The sequence below is a fragment of the Phodopus roborovskii genome, unplaced genomic scaffold (genome assembly GCF_943737965.1).
Source record: "Phodopus roborovskii unplaced genomic scaffold, PHOROB, whole genome shotgun sequence".
Lineage (NCBI taxonomy): Eukaryota > Metazoa > Chordata > Mammalia > Rodentia > Cricetidae > Phodopus > Phodopus roborovskii.
Window position 1 is genome coordinate 633643 of NW_026125900.1, and position 22784 is coordinate 656426.

A 22784-nucleotide genomic window follows, 5' to 3' on the forward strand; every position below is an offset into this window, starting at 1 on the left:
GAAAAACTCTATCACTGAACCTGTGGATGATGGATTCCATAGACTGCCTGGCAAGTGAGTTCTCAGGATCTATTTGTCCTCTCCTCATTAAAAAAGCACCACCATCTGTGGCTTTTAAATGAGCACTGCCGGGTAACTGACCTAAGGCCCTCATACTTATATAGCTGCCACTTTACTGAATGTGCCATGTCCTTTGTCACAACAACACATATTTTCAAATCCTCCCTTCAAACTATAGTTAAATACCAAGAAACCATTATAATGATTACCTAGAAATAAGAATAATGAGAAGTAAAATCAATGAAGACATGAAATGAATTAGATAATGAGAGAATGAATACATGGAACTATGAAAACATAGGAGAGAGGCTTTAAAGTTTGACCATCAATGCTAGTTGAAGAACTCTTTTGCGTATCTATGTTTGTTGCTGTGTGTTTCACAAGAACAAAGATACATAGTCAATTTGGAAGTCCATATATGGGTTGTTTAAGAGGGGGAAATGCAGCATAAATATGTATATGTATATATAAGACTAATATTTGGCAAAAATACAACTAAGTAGTGTACAACCTATAAAAGTAAAATTAATGAAACTGAAGCATATTATATTCAGTCAGATAAAGAATAAATTTTGAATATTCTTAATCTAGATATTCTTTAAGGGAGAAATAACTATGTAATACTGATTATTATACTCTGAATTTGATGGGATAGGGCTAGGATAATAAGAGATTAGATAAGAGACATGAAAAGACAGACAATTTTAAGTTCCATCGTTCTATAAACAAACTGAACAATCAAATGTACAAATATTTTGAATCGCATGGAAACAATATATGATAGTAACACTTTCTTAATTTTATCAACGTATATTCTATACATATACTGAAATATATAACATGATCCATAGGGTATTCAATCATCATGAAATAATGAGAAATTTAAGTGAGAATTGCAATCAAAATATTAATTATATCTAGTTGATAATTACATGGGATTTTCATACTGTACTCCATAAATTAAAATATACTAATAAAAATCATTATTAAACTGCCATCTTTTATTTTTGTCTCAAAATATAGGGTGATAGAAATTAAGGAAACCACAAGAAAGAAGAGAGAAAGTAGAAATGGGAAGAATATAGACAACTGATCTTTCCAGTTCTGGTCCAAACATGCCAAAAGCCTTAGTTTTAAAAGTATGCATTTCAAAGATAATATGTAGAACTCTGAAGCTAATATATGTACAGCATAAGGCTTTAGTTGCCCCCTCACAAAAGGTTAGAGTTCAAGATGCTGTTCATTTGATTCATGTGTTCCTCAGCAGTCAAAACAAGCAACAATGAAAGAAATAAACAAAAATAACTTTTGAAGCTATTCGTCCTTACTGAGGAGGAAAGAATCAGAATATGATTGATTTTAAAGATAGAGAGAAAAAAAAAACACCACACATTCTTATGTAGGATCCTGATGGAAAAAGCATTTTAGAAGTTTCAAAAAATTACAACCTTTACTTCAATTGCTTCTTCACATAATAATACTTTGAAATTACTGATGAAAAGATACATTCAGTGTTTTCCTCCATTATCACAAACTAGTTATCAAGCTGTTTTTTAAAAGCCTTTTAAAAATGAAGACACAGCCCAAAATAGGTACTGGGTTTAAATGGATTATACATTAGGATATTTCAAGAAATTGCACCCATGCTTTTTTGCCTAGTCAATCAGGTAGTTGAAATGTACAAAGGCATCTGAATTTACATTTTATCTGTATAGAAACTTGTAGCATTCACAGCTACCATAACATTCTTAAACACATATAATTATAAACAATCAATTGTTGTTGTTAAATAGATATTATTAAGAGCACTGATCTACTATTATGTATTAAAATAGCATAACACCAATCATATAAACATTGTGCTTAAATGTCTTTCTTTTGAATTTAACATAGTCTTCATTTCATTTGTAATGCAGCTTCCACTTGTTGTCATCAATGCCAATACAATTTTAAACAGCATTGCCAAAATACAAAGAAACAATGACTAGTTTAATTGTAATGACATATATATGTATTGAATAAAATCAAATTCTATAGATTGTTTTGTATAACAATATAATGTACTTGCACATGAGACATGAATTTTCATTTAAAGGATATGAAATTTTAGAAAAATGATGAATATTTATGAACCTATTACTAAATATTTTTCTTTGTAAAAGCAAACCTGATCAAAAATAAAATATTACAACCACTGGGTATTCTCTTACAATTTTCTTTTACCATCCCTTTGTGCAGGCTGTTAGTCAAAAGGGTTTTATGTTTTAATTTGGTCACACATATAAGTGTTATTGTCAGATTAAATTAACTTTAACAAAAAATAACATTTATTGGCAAATTTATTTTCATTCATGAATGATGTCTTCTGAATATAATATTAAAAGGATGATTTTTACTTCAGTTTCTATGATCAGTCCATGGTTTATGGACTATAGTTTTGTGGATTCTTTTAGTGTTTCAACAATAAATGATAATAATCAAACTGCCATTATGATTGAAGCTATCTATTCTGGCAAAGGTACAACAACTAGCTCACAATAACAACAAATAACATAAAATAAATTGGAGTAACTAAGAATGTAAAATACTTATGTGATATTATTTTCAAGTCTTTGAAGAAGAAAATTGAAGAAGACATTGGAAGATGGGTATATCTCCCATCAACATAGTAAAAATGGTGATGCAACTGAAGGAAATCTACATAATAAACACAATTATACCAAAATTCCAACACAATTTTTATAAACCTTTAAAAAATTAATACTAAACTTCATATGGAAAAAAACTGCACAGGACAACTATAACAATCATGAACTATGAACAAAAAAAATATTTTCTGGAGATATACACATCCGTGGCTGCAAACTGTACTAGAGAGCTATGATAATGAAAGCCATGTGGTAATGATAAAAATCAGGCACACTGATGAATGGATTTGAACCGAAGACCCAGACATAAATTCATACAACTCTGGAAACTTGATTTTTGATACCAAATACAGAAAAACACAATGGAAAAAAGAAGGCATCTTCAACGATTGTGTTGGTCTAACTCAATGTCTGCATGTAGAAGAATGCAAATTGATCCACATTTATCACTCTGCAGAAAACTCAATTACAAGTGGATCAAAGACCTCAACATAAAACCAGATACACTGAACCTGTTAGAAAAGAACACAGGGAATAACCTTGAACACATTGGCATAGGAGACAATTTCCTGAACAGAAAACCAATAGTGAAAGCACTGAGATGGACAGTTAATAATGAGAGCTCTAATGAAAAGTTTCTGTCCAAACGCAAAGGACACCATCAACAGGAAAAAACACTCCAGTCTCCCATAAGGACACTTGCTAAACTGTGTTCATAATGGATTTATTTATAATAGCTACAAACTGTAAACAATATAGCTGCCGTTTCTAAAGAATTAACAAAGAAAATATAGCACATTTACACAGTGGTGTATTATTCAGCTGTTACTAAAATCATGAAACCATGAAATTTTCACGCAAATGAATGGAACATGAATAAATCATTCTGAGTAAGACTCACTCACTTATAAGTGGAATCATTTGTTGAGTAATTGATAATCATGATGCAATCCACAGAACCAAAAAGACTGTGTGACAAGGACAGCTCTAAGGGGGATACATGGCTCTCTCTGGGAAAGGAAATAGAAAAGATTTTGTGCTTATACAAGAAGCAGGTGAGAATGAGAATAGGAAGCGTCAGGACAGATGTAAGTGTAGTGTATGAGAAGAGACAACTAAATTTGGAGGTCATTTGGAAACCTCATTCAATAGAAACCCCCAGCATTTTACAAGGGTGACCCTAGTTAGGACTCATAGAAATGGAGGATATGGAGCCTGTATCAGCCATCAGCTGTAATTGGGCAAGGTTTTCAGTTGTGGGGCTGTGGCACCAACTCAACCACAAAAACTTTGAATTCAAATGTAGTCTGCCTACAGGATGTACTGGGGCAATGGAGGTATAGAACTTATGAGAATGCCAAACCAATAACTGGTCTAATTTGTGTCCCATGTCACAAGATAGAGCCTGTACTGGACAATCCCTGAATGGCCAGGAACTGGAGCCAGGATAACCCAGAGAACTAGAATAAAAATGAATAAAATTATTTCCAATTTTAGCCTAGCCAAATCATTTTAAGAGGTTTTCTCCAACAACTGAATGGAGCAAATGCAGGGACCCACAGCAAACATTGGGGGCAGAAACAACACAAAATGGAGATCTTCATTGGTTCCCCTGCAACTTGGACATGGGAGAAACCAGTGGAAGATGAGTAGGAGGAATTACACAAGCCAAGTTATCAGGAATATAGGGAAATTTGGCACACAGAATCACATAACCAGAGCTCATAGGAGTTCACAGAGATTGAAATGGCAATCATGGAGCCACCGGCATCTATTTCACTGTTGTTAGCTTGGTGTTTTGTGCGATTTCTAAGAGTGGGAGTGATGCTGTCTCTGACTCTTTTGCTGCTCTTGGAACTCTTTTCTTCCTACTGGGTTGCACTGTCTAGCCTTGATATGAGGGTTTGTGCCTACTTTTATTTATGCTGTTTTGCCATCTCCAGTTGATGTCCCTGGGCGGCATGCTCTTTTCTGAAGAAAACTCGATGAGTAGATTTGGGGAGAGGGGAGGAAGAGAGGTACTGGAAGAGTTGAGGGAGAGGAAACTTTGGTTGTTATTTATTGTATAGGAGAAGAATAAATAAAAAAATTATCAAATTATTGTAGAGCAATATGTTACAATAATATTCATATGAAGGATAAATTTAAATGACAATAAAGCAAATTATGAGATATAAAAATTACAATGCACAAGAATAAAGTGCAGATTGTATCAAGAGATCATATTTCTTTTACTATTCTGCAAGCTCAAACCAGAAAAATCTCATTATAAAGTGGAGAAGTAGTCACAGAATCCTACCAATAGTTGAAGGTTTATCGGCATTTGACAACATCTTGGACAGGCAGAGTTAGTTTTATTTAATGATATGACCTGTTGTACATCAGCCACATACCAGGGAAGGTACCACTCCCAAAATTTGTTAAGCAACAAAAACTGGATTTAATAGGGGAAAATTAAGAGGGTAGGAAGTACAGGGAACTGAAGGTAGATATAGTTAGAGCTGGGAAAGCAGTGATAAAAATATACTGAAATTCACAGAAAATTAATATTATCAAAACTAACTTTTATGTAATGAACAGTACTAACAAAACAATAAATCAGCAATCAACTGATGTTTATAAGAGATACAAACCAAGAGATGAAGACACAGTTTGATAATAATGAAGGACTTACTTGCCAAGTTAACGTTCAATCCTCAGTACTTAGAAAACAAAAAGAAAATCAATAACAGTAACAGCATTTGGTGCAATCCAACAGTTCAAGGAAGTAACTCAAAAACACATAATGTACTCACACTAATGTCTGAAGCAAAGAAAACAATTAGGCATAGATAACATCATCATTATTGTTGATTTTTGTTATGGTATTTAAAAATAGTTCCTATTCACCCTGTAAGTTATAATTAAAGACAAAATGAAATGACGTCTATAGAAAAGGCAAATATTCACAATTAGTTGTTTGTTGGAAAATGATATGTTTTCTTTAGTGTTTTGGATTTTCTTGAGAATTTAATATATGAGTACTGTATTTTTACAGTTTTTACCTTACTACACTCTCCATATTACAACTTCTCCTGTATCCTGTCATATATATATATATATATATATATAGTGTGTGTGTGTGTGTGTGTGTGTGTGTGTGTGTGTGTGTGATGGGAGATGTCAGTCTGTAAATATGTTTCTCATACTGGTTAATGAATAAAGCGCTGTTGGCCAATAGGAAAGCAAGATAGGCGGGACCAGGAGATGTGAGGAAGTAGTAGGGAGGAGCCAGCATGTAGAGACTAGAAAGAAAAGATGTCCAGGCCCACTCTCAGGTAAGATGGGGAAATATGTAGATTAATAGACCATGGAGAAATATGTAGATTAATAGAAATGGGTTAATCATTAAACAGAACTACCAGATAAGAAACTAGTACCTGGCCAACAGCATTATATCAAATATAGTCTCTGTGTGTTATTTGGGGCTGGCGACAGGATGGGTCCAGGCCAGCAGGATAAACCTACTCCTAACATATGGTGCCACAACGTGGCTAATAAGAACTTCCACTTAAAATTTAACAAAACCTTAAAAAAGGGTTTTAGAAACAAAACAAAGACAAACAAGGCTTCTTGTTAACAGCATTTTTCTGGGTTGGACTCTGTTTTGAGAGAGGCAGAGACTCAGCATAAGTGGCAAAAAACTGCATGGCTTTTAAAGAGCTCTGTTAACAATTTACTGGTGTGTAAGAGAGCTGGCAATGGCAGTGACCACATCTCCAAGCTGGCAGCATGCTACTGGGTGCAGTGTAGACCAAGGCAGTGAGCACAGCTATCAGTTGTGGCGGTAAATATACCCACCACCATCTTGGATAGACCGCGGCTAACACAGCTATGAAATTAATTTTAGCAATGTTGTTGTTTACCAAATAAAAGACTCGTGGCCAGAAAAAGATAAAGATTTAAAGTAAAGACAGATTCACATTAAGAAAAAGCACTGAAGATTTACAATGTGTTCTAAAATATATGTAGTCTTGGGAGAGAAAAGGAATAAAATGGTTTTAAAAAGACACTGAGGAGCTGGATATGGTGGCCCACGACTTTAATCCCAGCACTCCGGAGACAGAGGCAAGCAGATCTCTGTGATTGCAAAGTAAACCTGGTATGCAGAGTAAGTTCCAAGACAGATAAGATTTACAAAGAAAAACCCTGTCTAACAAAATAAAAAATAAAAAGTAAAAGAATCAGAGTAATAAAAAAGCCACCTAAAGATGGAAAGAATCTGGATACTGTATGGTATGATATTGTCTTTGTATCATTTGACTGCTGAGGAAATAACAACTGTTCAAATAAATGCTGCTGGATCAATCCAATTTATATATTTTAAAAATACTTTGACTTCAAAATTTAAGTCCAAGGACAAGTTACTGGGAAAAAGGATTTCTAATTTTGTTTCCACAGAAAATGAAAAGCTATGGATTCCTTCCAGACTAATGTGGTTTGAGCAAGCCAGACCCCCTGAAACAGAGTACCAGGTGATCCCACATTCAAAACAGCTGGGACAAGGCAGCCTTTCAGACTAGAGTCAGGATTTCTGCGACTTCTTAGGATCCCCCATGACAGTGCCCTTTACCAGGAGCAAGTAGTTTGGAAAGAACAATGCCAGAATTCCCAAATATTGTTTACAAATGTTTGTTTTCATCTAAATGGGGTTTGTTATAAATGTTTAATGATCACAACCAATATTTTTAAAGGTAAAAAGGGGATTATGGTATAGATATGAATGCTTTGTGTTGGAATGGATTTTCATTTATTGATACAATTTAAGGTCAATTTTGTGATGTGTATATTTCTCCTTTTGTTTAGGTATTGTGTTTATGTAGCTCATTTAAAAATGTCTCCTTTTCTTTGGGAGCTCATTCCCCATGGAGGGATACTCCATTAGCCTAGAGACAGGAGGAAGTGCCTAGCCCCTACTCCAAATGACTTGACAGATTTTGATGACCCCTCCTGGAAGGCGTCACCCTCCCTGTGGAGTAGGGGCAGGGATGGGATGGGAGGGAGGTTGGAGGCATGGGAGGGTGGTAGAAAGGGAGGGAGAGGGAGGGAACTGGGATCAATATGTAAAATAAGAAAAGAACAAAGAATATATACATACATAAAGATATATATATATTTTTATATGTTATGTATGTATACATAAAAACTGTCTCCTTTTGTTTACATATTGTGTTATGTAGCCCATTTAGAAATGTAATGTATAATGTAGTGACGAACAAACTGCCAATACAAGAAGACAGTTTAACGTTTCCTGCTTTGCTGAAGAGTCTGCCAGAAACACTATGGCCTATGGGTGGAAGATGGTAGATTACAAAAGAACTTCGGGTGACTGACCAGGCAGTGAGTTGTTTCTGTCTTTTTTAGAGTTTATATATTATCCTTCTGTGGTCTTTGAAGGAGTTGAAGACAGATAGTTATGGTTATAGTTTTTCTTCGTTAAGATTAAAGATAAGTTACATATAGGACTTTAGACTCACAAAGATATGATGGAATATTTTCTCAAATCTTACTAAATGTTAATGGACTATATATTGTTAACTGTGATTCTTATTTGATAACTGTTGTGTGATATATTTTGCTAGGCTAAGGTAAAAAACATTCTTCTTATTTAGAGAGAAAAGAGGAGATGATGGGAGATGTCAGTAAATATATTTCTCATACTGGTTAATGAATAAAGCACTGTTGGCCAATAGGAAAGCAAGATAGGTGGGACTAGGAGACAAGGAGGAGTGAGGAAGTAGTAAGGAGGAGTCAACTTGGGGAGACTGGAGAGAGAAGTACGCCAAACACTCTCTGCATTAAGATGAGACCACGTGGAAATACGTAGATTAATAGAAATGGGTTAATAATTAAAGACAGAGCTAGCCAATAAGAAACTAGTAACAGGCCAACAGCATCATATCAAATACAGAGTGGCTGTGGGACCAGCGGCGGGGAAAACCTACTCCTAACATGTGTGTGTGTATGTGTGTGTACACACATATATATAATTTTTCTAATTTAATTTAGTATTGTCAATATGTACACATATTTGAGTTTTTATAACATATCAGATCACTTATCCATCCTTTTCTTTAAGAAATAATTATCTATCTTTTCTCTAGTAGTAGGAACTTATAAAATTTCACATATCCATGACAGCATGTCAACTAGTGTTGTCAAGACATGTGTTTGATTTAAGCCTCAAGGACTTGCATTTCAGCTGTATTAATTGTAGTTAGGCAACTCGTAACTACATTATCTGTAGGTTGATCTGTTCATTCTTGATCTATATAATAGTCACCATCTGCTGCAAAAACAAAACAAAGAACTTCTTTTTTTCTTATTTTAGGGGGGGTATTTTTATTTTTTATTAATTATATTTTTTATTTTAAAAATCAATTCAGTTCCTTCTCCCACTCTCCCTACCATGCCCCCCAAATCCCCCTCCCATTCCATCACCCCCCCCACTGCTTAGGGAGGGTGATGCCTTCTAGGAGGGATCATCAAAATCCGTCAAGTCATTTGAAGTAGGGACTAGACCCTCCCCCCTGCATCTAGGTTAAGGGAGTCTCCCTCCATGGGGAATGTGCTCCCAAAGTCCTTTAATGTACCAGGGATACATTCTGGCTCCACTGTCAGAGGTCCCTTAGCCTGCCAAGGCCTTCTAACTGAGACCCATGTTCAGGGGTTCTGAGTCAGTCCAATGCTGGTTTCCCAGCTATCAGTCTGGGGGCCCATTAGCTCTTCCTTTTTCAGGTTAGCTGCCTCTATGTGTTTCTGTAGCCTGGTCTTGACCCCTTTTCTTATCACTCCTCCCTATCTGCAACTGAATTCCAAGAGTTTGGCTCAGTGTTTAGTTGTGAGTGTGTGCTTCTGTTTTCAACAGCTACTTTATGAGGGCTCTATGATGGCATATATGTTAGTTATCAATCTCATTATTAGGGAAAGGCATTTAAGGTAGCCTTTCCACCGTTGCTCAGATTGTTAGTTGGGGTCATCTTTGTAGGTCTCTGGACATTTCTCTAGAGTCAGTTTTCTCTTCAAACCTATAATGGGTCCCTATATTATGATATCTCTTTTTTTCACTCTCGAATACAAGAGAGCCAAAATAACTCCTTTGTTGAGGTGTGAAAGTGACACTTACTAATGGGTATAAGGACATATATTTAAAATAAGTAGCTACAACTTTATACTGGTTTAGGAAATTGGCAGTCATAAATTTTCCTTTAAGATCTATAACCACTCCAGTAAAGTTTATAATACTTAATGGTAAATATTTGTATTGCTGCTATGTTTAAATAGATGCACTGCATCTCAGAATATGTGGGAAGTTGTCTAATATTTTATCCTGCAAATCATAATTCCATGAATGATTTTAATACTTTATTCTTGGATATTATGACAACATAATATTACTGCTTACTCCTTATAGGTTTTAGTTAAAATGTACTTTTGCTGTAGTATTTAAATTGTTCTCTTTTGTTTCTTAAAAGTAATGAAGCTAAGGAATCTAATACTATACTCTTGTTGTTCTACTGGGTACACCATTTGAAACTTCACTTATATGTCTTCATAGTTTGTATTTCCATTTACTATAAGCTAAAAATAAAGATTGATGTAAAATCAATGAAAGTATTTTACATAACAATCTCAAATCTGTCCTGTTATATAATTAATCATTCATAATTTGCATTCAGTTCTGGTTCAATTCAGAAATAACCTCTGTAATTTTTAGTTATCTTTTATTCTTTTATAACTGTAAGATTTAGGAAATTGGGACTTTTAGAAGCTACTGAAAGCAGAAATAGGATAGATAAGAAAAAATTCTATTCACTAAGGAAAATCAAATAAACCTAGGAGAGAAAATTTCCACATTTGAGTGTACTCAATATTTCTTTTGTGAAATAGTTCCAAAAGGTTATAGTTAAACCATCCTTAAATTTAATATGGCATATGCTAATCAGTGTTTGAATTTGTTTTTGAGAATAAGCCACTCCATGGTATTTATGTGACAGGAGACTTGCCTACTATTGTGGCAGAAATTCCAATGTAATTTCTACATAAAGCTACATCAAAAAACCTAAGTGATGTTTCATTGAGTAATTATGAAACTGTGAGAAGTAGCATGTTAGACGTGTCAAGGCCCTTGCTTTTGTGCTAGCATATAATGGAAATACATAATTTGTATTTTGATTTCACAGTGGCTTAGACATCCTTGAGGAAAAAAACTCAGAGTTTGGACTTTGAAGCATTGTTGAGACTGTGGTAAACATGAAAACTTTTGAAATTGGACGGAATGCATTTCTGCATTATATGGCTACTTGCCTATGGGATCCAGGAAGTGGAATGTGTTGGTTTAAATGAAAAAGCCCCCCCCCAAGGTTCATACATTTAAATGCATAATTATCAGGAAGTGCAGTTGTTTAAGATTAGGATTAGGAGATAAGTACTTCTTGAAGTAGTATGGTCTTTGTGGAGGAAGTATGCCACTGGAAGTGGGATCTGAGATTTAAAAAGCCTATATGAAACCAAGTCTGTTTGTCATTCTCTCTCTCTCTCTCTCTCTCTCTCTCTCTCTCTCTCTCTTCCCATCCCTGTCTTTGTCCTTTCCCCCCTTCACTTCCTTTTCCCTCTCCTTACCCCATCTCCCTGCTGCCTTAAGATCAGGATGTAAAGCACTCAGCAAATGATACAGTCATATCTAATTACCACCATGTCCCTGAACTAACCCTCTAAAAATGTAAGAATGTCCCTAATTAAATGCTTCAGTTTTAAGAGTTTCCTTGGTCATTCTGTCTCTTCATAGCAATAGAATGGTGGTTAGGACAGTAGTAGGGATCCAGACTCAGGTTCTCATACTTGCATGGTAAATACTTTCCCAACTGAGACATCCTAGGTTATTTCTAGTGCAAATTTTCTGAAAGTTGTAGCAAAAAACAAACAAACAAAAAAGATTATTCTATGCTTAGATAACATTGTTCTTAGTATTTTACACAATTATATACTAAACCACTTTTTGAAATGGATAAGATGAATTATATTTACTACACTTTGTTACTGAAAGTGAATAGAATTGAGTATAATCTTAATCAAGTCTAATTGTGCACTACATGTGCACTACATGACATGTGCCCCACATGTCAAATGACACTAAAGACAGTATCATTTCTATTCAATATAACGTCTTTCAAAGTATAAAAATATAAATAATATAATTATAATTAATTATGAACTAGGATGCTTCTAACTGTAAAGAATGCCTAATCAAAATCATTTCATTTCCAAATCTGAAGTCAGAAATAAAACCCCAAGTTGATGTCTATCCTTGTTGTTATTAGCTTAATTATTTTATCATTTCACATTTTATAAATAATTAATTACAAGTTTCATAGTATTCATACCTGTAAAATTTATAAAGAGTATTGTAAAAAACAAAACAAAAAACAGGTTTATGGAATCTAATTGTATTGGTTGCTAGTCATGTGAAATGATGTGTTTCCTAGGGAAAACATTATAGTGGTTCCTCGAAACATGAAATTGTTATATTAGGCAATAATTCACTATTATGGGTATGCACATAATAAATAAAATCAGAAAATAGCAGAAATACTCACATACTCTTGCTTCTAGCAGGATTATTTATAGTAGCCAAGGTCTCTATAAAAGGGGCCTGGATTACTTTCTAAGGACTGGGAGATAAAATTTTGTGTTCACACAATGAATTGCTCAGCAATGGAAAGGAAAGAACTATTGTCACATAATAAAACACGGTTAAATATGAAAGACTTTATGATAATTTAGTAACTTTAATCACAAAGAAAACCACATGAAGACAAATCCTATGTCAGTCCACTGACAGGAAATTCCTATATTTCCAACAAAATAAAATAGAATGGTGATTTCAATGGGTTGGCAGAAAAAAGTGGACATGATGTATAAAAGGTATTGAATTCCAGATTCTCAAGACAGTTTGGAAATTGTTGACATATCAGTGTGACATATTTTATACTTCTGAACTAAAACCTTATATTCTAAAAGTATTTTTTAAATTATCTCAGAAACTATGATCTTAAACAAGGTATTTAAAGAAACCTTGTGTTGTTATTTCAGGGAGCCATATTTCCAGTCTAGCATGATATTATAATCCATAAATAGTATTTTCAGTGTTTTTTCCTAAGGGAAAATAACTTTAAATACTTTGTAAAGTTTAAAATATTTATCTTTGTATTAGGATATCCATGTCAAAACCTTCTGTTTATGTTAATATAAAAAAGGAAGCCCAGAAGGAGTCATGTACATAGTATCAGAATTCAAAAAACTGATGCAGTAAAATTTCTGTGAGTATAAAATCAACAAGGATAACATAGTGAGTTTCAGTCCAGAAAGAAAAAAATGCCGTGGGGAGTATGATTCTATTTTCAAAATTGTTCTTTCTATACAAGTGTTGAGGAATTCATTTATTATAAAAAAAATAGATTTAATTGTTTTTTTTTGTTTGTTTGTTTTACGGTACAATTTTACTCCACAAAAATTGCATCAAGACCTCTTTGCATGGGCAAGAAAAAAAAAGACAAAACATAAATGAAATATTTCTGAGTTTTGGGGATATTTTATTTGATAAATTTACCAGAAGTCTAGAAGAAACTAAAGGTCTGCCCTATCCTTAGAACATCCAAGTTTATCATTTGAGTGTATCATAAAGGGATAATTTCTATGTTAAAATTTAATCAGCATGAAACATTGATGCCTTAGTTTGAAATGAATAGACGGACAATAATTGTTTTAAAATAGGTCTGAAGAACACTGTTACTCTCATTGATATCATCAATGTGTTAACTTCATTGAAGTTGCCAACCAAAATTCCATAATTGAATAAAAAGTAATTTGTATTGAAGACATTATCAATATTTACTTTTCTTCTTGTCTAAATATAAAACAACCTATATTCTATGAAAGATGAAAATAACATAAAGAACTAAACTTGAATTTAACTAATTTAAAGAACATGGACCTTTGGCAAATTTATCTTCTTTGAGTAAATGGGATTACTAAATGAGAAGGTAAAAGCTAGTCATTAGTAAATAATCATTTCATTTTATCTTTAATTACCTATTATAATGTGTCAGCCATGAAGTAAATTATGCATATGTCAATATCCAGCATTATTAAAGGTAATGTTTCAATGGGAATCAGAAAACCTAGCTGTAGATATTACAGTATGTTCTACTTTCATATAGCATCTTTGTGTAGTGGTCATTCTAACACTGTACTTCTAGGCCTACCCACGCTTCTGAACTCAAGATCCATTTGTACCTGAATTTGAAATGTACTTCAAATTCTATAAAGGCTAACCTTAACAACCCTAAATGAATATATGTGTCTATATATCTCAGACTCTCACAATATTCTTCCAAGATAATACTGGTTTTCCTTTGCTATCTTTATTTTCATTTCCAGAATAATTTAGGCACTAGAAATTTTGGGAATGTTCCATCACCACAATGGATAAAATTTGATTAATCTTTGTATACTCAAAAATCAATTATTTCACCTTACTTATAAAATTAGCTGAACCATAAACTTATGAATATAGATATTCTTTTTCTCCATTATCTTGTTTAATTTTTGTTCAGATTAACTTGAAAAGATGGATAAAACAGTTTGTCTGAGTAGAGGCTTGATCTCCTGAGTTGCAAAATTTGTGCAAGAGGTTCCAATTAGCATCTGTATGAAAAATAACCAAATTAGGCATATACCTAGAGAGAAATTGCCACCAGTAAATGCTTTTTATCAATCCTGGATACATTATTATACAGTGTCATATTTGATTAAGTGTCTGAAGGTTCACTACAATAATATCTATTAACAGCAGTAATTACCTGAGTACTTCAAATACTTTACAACTGATCATACATACATTAAAAAACACCCAAGGCTCAAAGAGTAAAATCACTTATGAAGCAAATCATACATCCTGAGTTCAATATCTTGATCAGTCACTGGAAGGAGAGAACCCATATTCTAAAATGTTCTCTTTTGTTTCCTGCCCTCCTGTATGTGTGCTGTAACACATTTATGCCTGTCCTTGTATACACACACACACACACACACACACACACACACACACACACACAAACCACCACCACCATCATCATCATCATAACAATAATAATAGTAATAGCACCCTAATCCTTAAATCAGATGACTATTAATTAACAGGAACAAGTAGAACCATTAATTGAAAAATTGAGCTTAAATTATACTTCATACAAAACATTGTCATTAGAGTAGAAACTGAATAGTTTTGTATGCATTTAAACATACATACATACACATATATGACAGAAGTATCTTAGCAACATACACTAACTTGTTGCCAATAGTAATCTGTAATTAGTGGAAGTGGTTTTATAATTGTATTTTACATCTAATTTTCCAAATTGGACATTGCTATTGTAATAAGTAAAAGTACATATCCCTCTGCCAGAATTAATGGACACCTAGAAGAGAGTTATTATGCCTATGTGTGTATTAGCAAAAATGTTAGATTTTAGAGAGCTTAGTAATAAAATGTTAGGCTTAGAGAATTTAGACAACTATGGTGAATCAGTAAGTGCATATCATCAATAGGATTCAAATCCTCATTTTTATCATTGCATTTCTTTCATTTTTGGTCTCACAAATCCAATACTATCCCTGAACAAAAACAAAATACAATGATTAATCAGTTGTCCTATCTCCACATTATTAGTGCTATGAATCAGCATGGTCACTAATTTGAACCCTGCCTTATACAGTCTCCATCTTCCAACCTTGTCCCATGCTTGAACAATGAACATTTATCAATATTATCTCAAATTCATTTATGAATTAGGGCTGGAGAAGAAGACCTCTAATATCAAGTACTCAAGCACTGAAGCAGGATTGCCATTTCAAAGACTGTCTAGACTACAAAATGAGTTGCATGCCAACTTGGCAACTTAGGCATAAGAAGTTAATAAAGGTCTTGTGGATGTACCTCAGTGACAAAACACTTTTCCTAGCAAGTGCAAAGCCCTGGGTTTTTACTCCAAGTTTCTCCAAGTTTTACAACAACAACAACAATAATTATTATTATTATTTTTTATGACATGGAACTGATATTCTAGTATTTTCATTTGATACCTCATTGCCATGTATATTCTGCCTATAATACTAGGTGTCAGAACAACAAATTTGATAGTTAATGGGAGGAGAAGCATATTTAAGGCACTCCACTATAATCTGGCAAGTGTAATAACACAGACAATAATGGAAAATATCACAACTGAATCTTGAATATGAGTTTAGTTATGTAAATGAATTCATAGAATAGTAATTAGGAAAAAAGGGGGAAAAGTCATGGAAACGACCTATAAAGATCATTGCCTCTATAAAATTAACAGCATTTAAAAAGCCCTGATTGCTATGATTAAGTCTAATTTGAGGCTGTCTTCTTCCTAAAATCACCCTGCTCTTTCACTGATGGCAAACTCTAAAGGTAGATGTCTCTGAGATTTTAATAAGGCTAGTAGTAAGAAGCACATTATGTAGCCTTTTGAGGAGATTTAAAAATAATGTCCCTGAAAGCAAATACCTGTGGCTTGTGCATCTCTATTTTCCCTTTCCTATTATTTATTACATGATGTTCTTGCTAGCTGAACTGCATCCCTGAGCTACTCATATGGGGACATGCTTAATGTAGCTAAGGAAACATGCTTACAGAGATTGCAAAGCTCCGAGAAAACCATGCAGAAGGGTTTAGTGAATTGCTTTTTAAAATCACTTTAAATTAGTGATGAATGCTATGTTTTTGACAACTGGTTCAACATCAAGTATAGGCAGATAAAATCAACCTCTGGAGCATTAAATTGTGTTTGTACTTAAATTAAAAAACAAATGTGTTTTTGCCTGATTAGGAAGTTTAATATCTCTCACTGGCTTTAGTGTTGTGTGTGTGTGTGTGTGTGTGTGTGTGTGTTTATGCATTTGTGCACTCCATGTGGACAGTGTATGTTAATGAGTATGCTAGTGCATGCTAATGTATGTGGAGGTCAGAGAAAAATATTTGATTTCCTCTATTGCAATTTACCTTGGAGCCAGAAGCTAGCCTTTTTGAATAAGCTGGCCAGCAAGGTCTTAGGACCTTTTTCTGACTTCCGGGCACAGAAATACTCGTGCATGTATATGGATTTTTCTGTGAATTCTCAGGTTCCAAATGCAAGTCCTCATGCTTGCAAAGTGGCATTTTTATGCACCGAGTCATCTCCTCAGTCCCTCAGTGAGTATGTTAATTTCAAAAATCTTTTCTTTTACCTTAAATATTACAGAAAATAACTCATTTTAAGGAATGAAATGCTGGAAAATAAACATTGAAGTCAGAAATACACTTACAGGGGGAAATAAATGAGTGGTTATGGGTAGTTTTTCAAGCCGCAATGGCAGGTAATTCATTCATTATAGATTTAAAGTGGACTGTGCTATAGTTTCTTACTATGTGGGCATTTTTTGAGAGGGGCTCACAGAGCTCCACATTGAGTTGAAAAGTACTTGATAGCTGAGGACTTTGTGGGGGTGGAGATCCAGTATTCTTCAGGACTGAGGTTCCTGGAAGATAGCCTGTGTACCATTATAGTGCCTCTCACCCCTCCTAATGCTGCTACCCTTTAATACTGTTCCTCATTTTGTGGTGACCGCCCCCAGCCATAACATTATTTTGTTTCTGTTTCATAATTTTGCTACCATTATGAATTGTAAGTATCTGATACATGGGATATTTGATATATGGATCTCGAAAGGGCCATGACTCACAGTTTGAGAACTACACCTCCAGTAGTTGGTCATATACCCTGGTACTTACTAGCATGATTAATAACATTCAATGGGATGAAAATGAGAATACATAAAGTTTATAGAGAAACATAGTAAGGAGAATTTCTAATCTGAACAAGTTGGAGGGGGTAAAGGTGGGTGTATTTGATCAAAACATGTGGTACATATGTATGAAAATATGAAATAATAAATATATATGGTAAAATTCACACTGTTTATACATGTACTGCAATAGAATATTTAACTATAGAATTTAAAAAAATTACTAAAAATTTCTAAAAAAGAATACATTCATTATACTATTTAGCTATTAAAATTCAGCCAAACCTTGCAATTGTTTTCAAAAAGTACATCCTATAATATGATAAATTTAAAGTGAGTTGACAATTATGTTAAAGAGCAAGCCAGAGAAGGAATGAGACTAAATTTTTGTCTTCTATTATTTATTTTAAATGTTATCCAATATGGAAGGATTTTTTTCTATATTTCCCAACTTATTTCACTTGTACCCACTAAGACCCTACTACTCATAATAAAATAAGCAGCTAATACTTTGATTAAATTATTTTAAACATATATTATTTCTAAATTAAAAACCTATAAACAAAAAAAAATTCAAATTTACTTCCGGTAAAAACAAACCAAATGTTTTAAGGAAATCCTCATATTTTTTTCATTTAAAAGAATTAATATTCAATTATGTATGAGACGTAAATTTTTATTCATCTTCTAAGTACACATATTAATCATGAATATATGAACTACTGCAGCATGACCTGAAAAAGAATTAGGGGAAATTTAATGAAAAAGAGGCATGGGAAACACACAGCAAGGTTCTTTATTATGCAACAGCAAATATTTATTACAATTTGAAGTGCAGGCTTCCACTGGCAAAAAAAAAAAAAATCAGTAAATAATAACTGATTGCCTTTTCCGGCCTTAGTATACAAATAAAGAAATAAAAGATGGCAGTTTACAATTTCTATTCTCAAGTCACTTAGAGTCTGAAACATACATGCAAACAAAAAAATGCACAGATAATTTGTAAATAAACCTGCATAAATTCTATAAAGTAAAATCTGACCATTTTGTACTCCTAACTCACCTTTAAATCCTCTCAGCAATTTAGGTTTGGTACTGAACAACATGTCAGATGTTTAAGGAAAAGGAAACACAGCTCAATACCAATCCAGAGCTAACACATCCTGGCCAGCGTTGAGTAAGGCCTGGCTCCTTTTCTCACTTTCAGTATTCTCACTATGAACAAGTCCAACATATCTGTATAACATCTCATTACCTCTATTTATCTGAATGTCAAAGTTCTTCAGTCATGCCTATCTTTGAAATTCCCAGCTCCTCTATTGGAAAATCACAGTGCATTATCATAATCACACCTTATTATATTTAGAGGCATAGAAATTGAGGCTTTAGTAACACACATTTCTACTTTAAGTATGGACCTTTGAAGTTCACAAAATAAGATATAATTAATTTGGAGCTTATAAAGAGGGGGAGTTTCTTTCACTGTGAGCTGGGTGGGCTCATTTTCTTCCTTTGCATGTTTTTCTTTTAACTTAACTCAAACAGATTTTTGAAAATTTAAAATATGCTCAAATATAACATTTGGTATTAAAAATAGCAACAGCAAAAATATCCCATCTATACCTTAGAGCAGTGTATTCTCTGCCTTGTCTTCCATCCATTCTACATTTATACTTAATATCCCTGCATCGAATGATGGCACTGAAACACTGTGTAAGTTACTCCAGCCACAAACATTCAAATATATCCGTAAGTCTTGATAGTACTAAGGCAAGAAGTGAAAATAAGTACATTCTTTAATCAATAAGAAGACAGAGCATAAAACTAAAATAAGGCTTGAAAGAAAAAACACTGATTTTTGGATTAATTTTGAAAGTTCAAATTAGCAGACCCCTTGAACACTTGAATACCTAAACCGTCCTCATCCACCGAGATTTTGATATAGACACAAGATTCTATGACAGCTCTTTTCAGATAATAAACTTTTAGAAAAGTGCATTTTGCACCAACAACATACAAACTATATACACCATGATCACAATTCATGAGTGACTTATTTCCAAAAGTAGGCAATCTGGAACATGGAATGTATTTTACAATTGGAACAATGCTATAAAACTATGGTTAGTGCTCCACGACAGATGTCCAAACTCTGTGTATTAGAAAATATTCTTAATATATCACCCATATGTGATGAAGACTAAAATCATTATCTTTAAAACTGCTATTAGTAAAACAACACAACACTTACACAATTCCAACATCATAAGGGGGGTTTGCTTCCACAGATAGACTATATGGATCACTCACTCAAAGACAACACAGCTAAGAATTAGTGGAAAGTATTTGTATGAAAAGTCGAAAGAATGGTGAACAGGTGCAGAAAATTTCTCAAAGCGACTTCTGACAGCTCCATCTCTACCTCTCTGCTAAGAAGCACACTGGTTTATCTGGGCCGGTTCCACCTGGAAGAGAAAAAAAAAAAAGAAAGAAAAAAGAAGACAGGGTTAAAACAGCAGTTGCAACATGAGGTACAGTTAGATTGAACTGAAAGATAAACCCATACGATGAGGAGTTCAGCTAACCTTAGCTCCAGAGGCCTGCATAGTTGCCATGGAGGCCTGAGGCCAGTGGTCCCCCTCCCACGAACAGCTTCATCTCTGGCCAGTTGTAGCAGTGAGTGTAAAGGGCATTGGGGAAATCTTCCACACCAGCAACGTAATTCTCTAAGAGATCATCCTGGTTGATCCAGCCGCTGCCACAGGTGAGCTTGAGCTTCCTTCCAGAAGGCGCAGGAAACAAGTCTGGACCGATCGCAGACCTCTCCTCAAGGAACTTCTGGGCACGGATGTCATAGAAGAGCAGAGAACCATGGCCTGTTCCCACTGTGACGACATGCTGGTGGACACTCAGAGAACGGACGCCGGTGCCTCCCTCTCTGGAACACAGTGGTGGGATGTTTTGCTGGCCTTGGCGCAGATCCAGGAATGAAACGTGAGACTGGGATCCCACGGCATAGAGGGCCAACTCTTCACAGTAGGTGAGACACACGTTCTCCCGGCAGTAGGGCAGCCTCAGGGACAGCAGCCTGGACAGGGAGCTTCGGGCTTTCCACAGGTGGAAGTAGCCATCCAGAGACACGGCTCCCAGCTCCTGGTTTCTGTTGCTGAACGCAAGGGCTCGCACTTTGCGGTTACCTGGATTAGTAGTGGCTTTGGGGATGGCCTCCATATCTCTAGGACGGATGTGAGCATACACAGGAAGGCCTGCATCCTTGTGCCAAGCGATGCTGCCATTGAACATGTCGGGATCCACTCGCCAGAGAGCCACGGTACCGTCGCGGGAGCCACTCACAGCCACGGTGTCACTCATCCATGCGATGGCGAAGATCCAATCCCTGTGGCCTTGGCAATCTCCTAGGCACACAGGGTCCAGCGTGGGCAGCTGGTAGACAGCCAGGCTGTTGGGGTTTTCTCCTCCAGTGGCCATGAGGGTCTTGGAGGGATTCAGCTCCACAGCATGAATGCCACAGGAGGGCGAGCCCTGGGACAGGTCGGGCACCCTGTCGCGCATCAGAGGAATGCGCATTATGTGGTCGGTCTTGACATCCACCACGAAGAGCGTGTTGCACTTGGTGCCACACACCACCTGCCTGGCGTTGAGCCACTGCGACGCGAACACTTTGTTGAGGGGCCCGAGGGACAGCTGGCGCTCCCTCAGCAGCTCGGGCAGCCTGAGGACCCCGTAGCTGCGCAGATCGCCCTCGAAGCCGGCCAGCCCCGGGTGGCCGTCTGCGCCCAGAGTGCGGCCCTTCAGGTAGTGCACCAACGAGTGGCGAGCCACGGGCCGCCGCTGCCTCTTGGTCAGCAGCAACGGCCCCTCGGCTTGGCCTGCCTCGGCCATCGCCATTGCCGCAGACGGGCCTGGCGACGAAGAGGTCCCCGCGCCCTCCTGTACCTCGGTGGCTTTCCTCTTCCTGCTACCTGTTTGCTGAGGGGCCATGGTGGGCTCCGAGCGGTTGGAGGGCCCTGCTAGCTGTGGCGTCTCCTGCGCGGCTGGAGAGGGCGTTGCCTCGGAGTCGGCCTGCTGCATGGAATCGCTCGGAGATGGAGGCTAGGCGACCGATCGGCAGGGAGTCTGCGGAGTCCTGAGCGCGTTGGCGGCAAAGGAGGTGAACGCGGCGTGACCCGGCGATTCCGCGCGAGGTCGGGCGGAAAGAGCCGAGCGGACTCGGGAGGATCGGTGGTAGAGCCGAAGGTACGACGAGAGCTAGAGCGGAGACGCTGCGGCGAGCTAGCTCCGAGTGTGGACTTGTGGGCTGTGAGCGACAAGTCCGTGGAGGATAAGGACAGCAGGGCGGGAGGGGGAGGCTCCGAGGGTGGTGTTGGAAGAGGGGGCGGGACGGGATGACTATAAATGGCAGAAGTGATGGGAGGTGTGGAAGGGTGAGTATTAAGGCTGGGGGGGATCAAGGCAATCGTGGGTAGCTCATGCCCAGCCAGAAGGGGGCGGTAGGGAGTAGTACAGCCAAGAAGATGAAAGAGATCCAAAAGCTAGAAGGGAGTTTGGAGGAGGAGGGAGACATTACTCTAGGGCCAGTGATCCAGCACCCTCCGGCCTAACAAGTCAAACTCAGCCACCCCTTCCACAGCAGTCAAATATCTCCATAGCAATAAAGTCCGAAATCCAACATATTGTCAATCTTGGGATGAGACAGAGCCTTGGTCATTACTCTAGGTAGAAGAAAACAGAAGTGTTCTTCTAATCCAGGAGTGCTTTGAAAATAGCCATTCTTAAGCTTTTGAACAGCCCTTGTGCTAGTGGTAGCTTATTTTCAACGAATCATCTTTTCCTCCTCAGAAGTTTTGTGCTTCTGCAACAGAATCGTCTGAGGAAACCCTTTTCAAATAAAAGATCACTGAGCGTCAGATTCTGCCTGCCAATGGTGCCTAGGATTTGATGGTACATCATGGTCTTTAATGTCAAGTATGCTGTGCTAATTGGCTGGAAAGAAGTGAATTTAGGTATTTTGGAGATACTGTTGTTTCCTTTAGCTCAGAGAACTAAGGAAATGGGTTAGAGCACTGCAAATAAGAAGCTGAGGATGGAGGCTCCCATGCTCAGAATGAGAAGGATGGCCAGGTTTTTAAAGAACATGTGGAA

The 22784-nt window shown here is 36.3% G+C and overlaps 1 protein-coding gene across 1 annotated transcript; it reads right to left on the reverse strand.

Moving 5' to 3' along the window:
* Window positions 1-18399: 18399 nt before the first annotated feature.
* Window positions 18400-21830, reverse strand: LOC127217928 (DDB1- and CUL4-associated factor 12-like protein 1). Its single transcript, XM_051178919.1, has 2 exons — window positions 20207-21830; window positions 18400-20086 (listed from the first exon to the last, which is right to left on the reverse strand). Exon 1 carries the CDS (start codon window positions 21711-21713, stop codon window positions 20208-20210), a length of 1506 nt encoding a protein of 501 aa, XP_051034876.1. The 5' UTR covers window positions 21714-21830; the 3' UTR covers window positions 18400-20086; window position 20207.
* Between the last annotated feature and the right edge of the window lie 954 nt (window positions 21831-22784).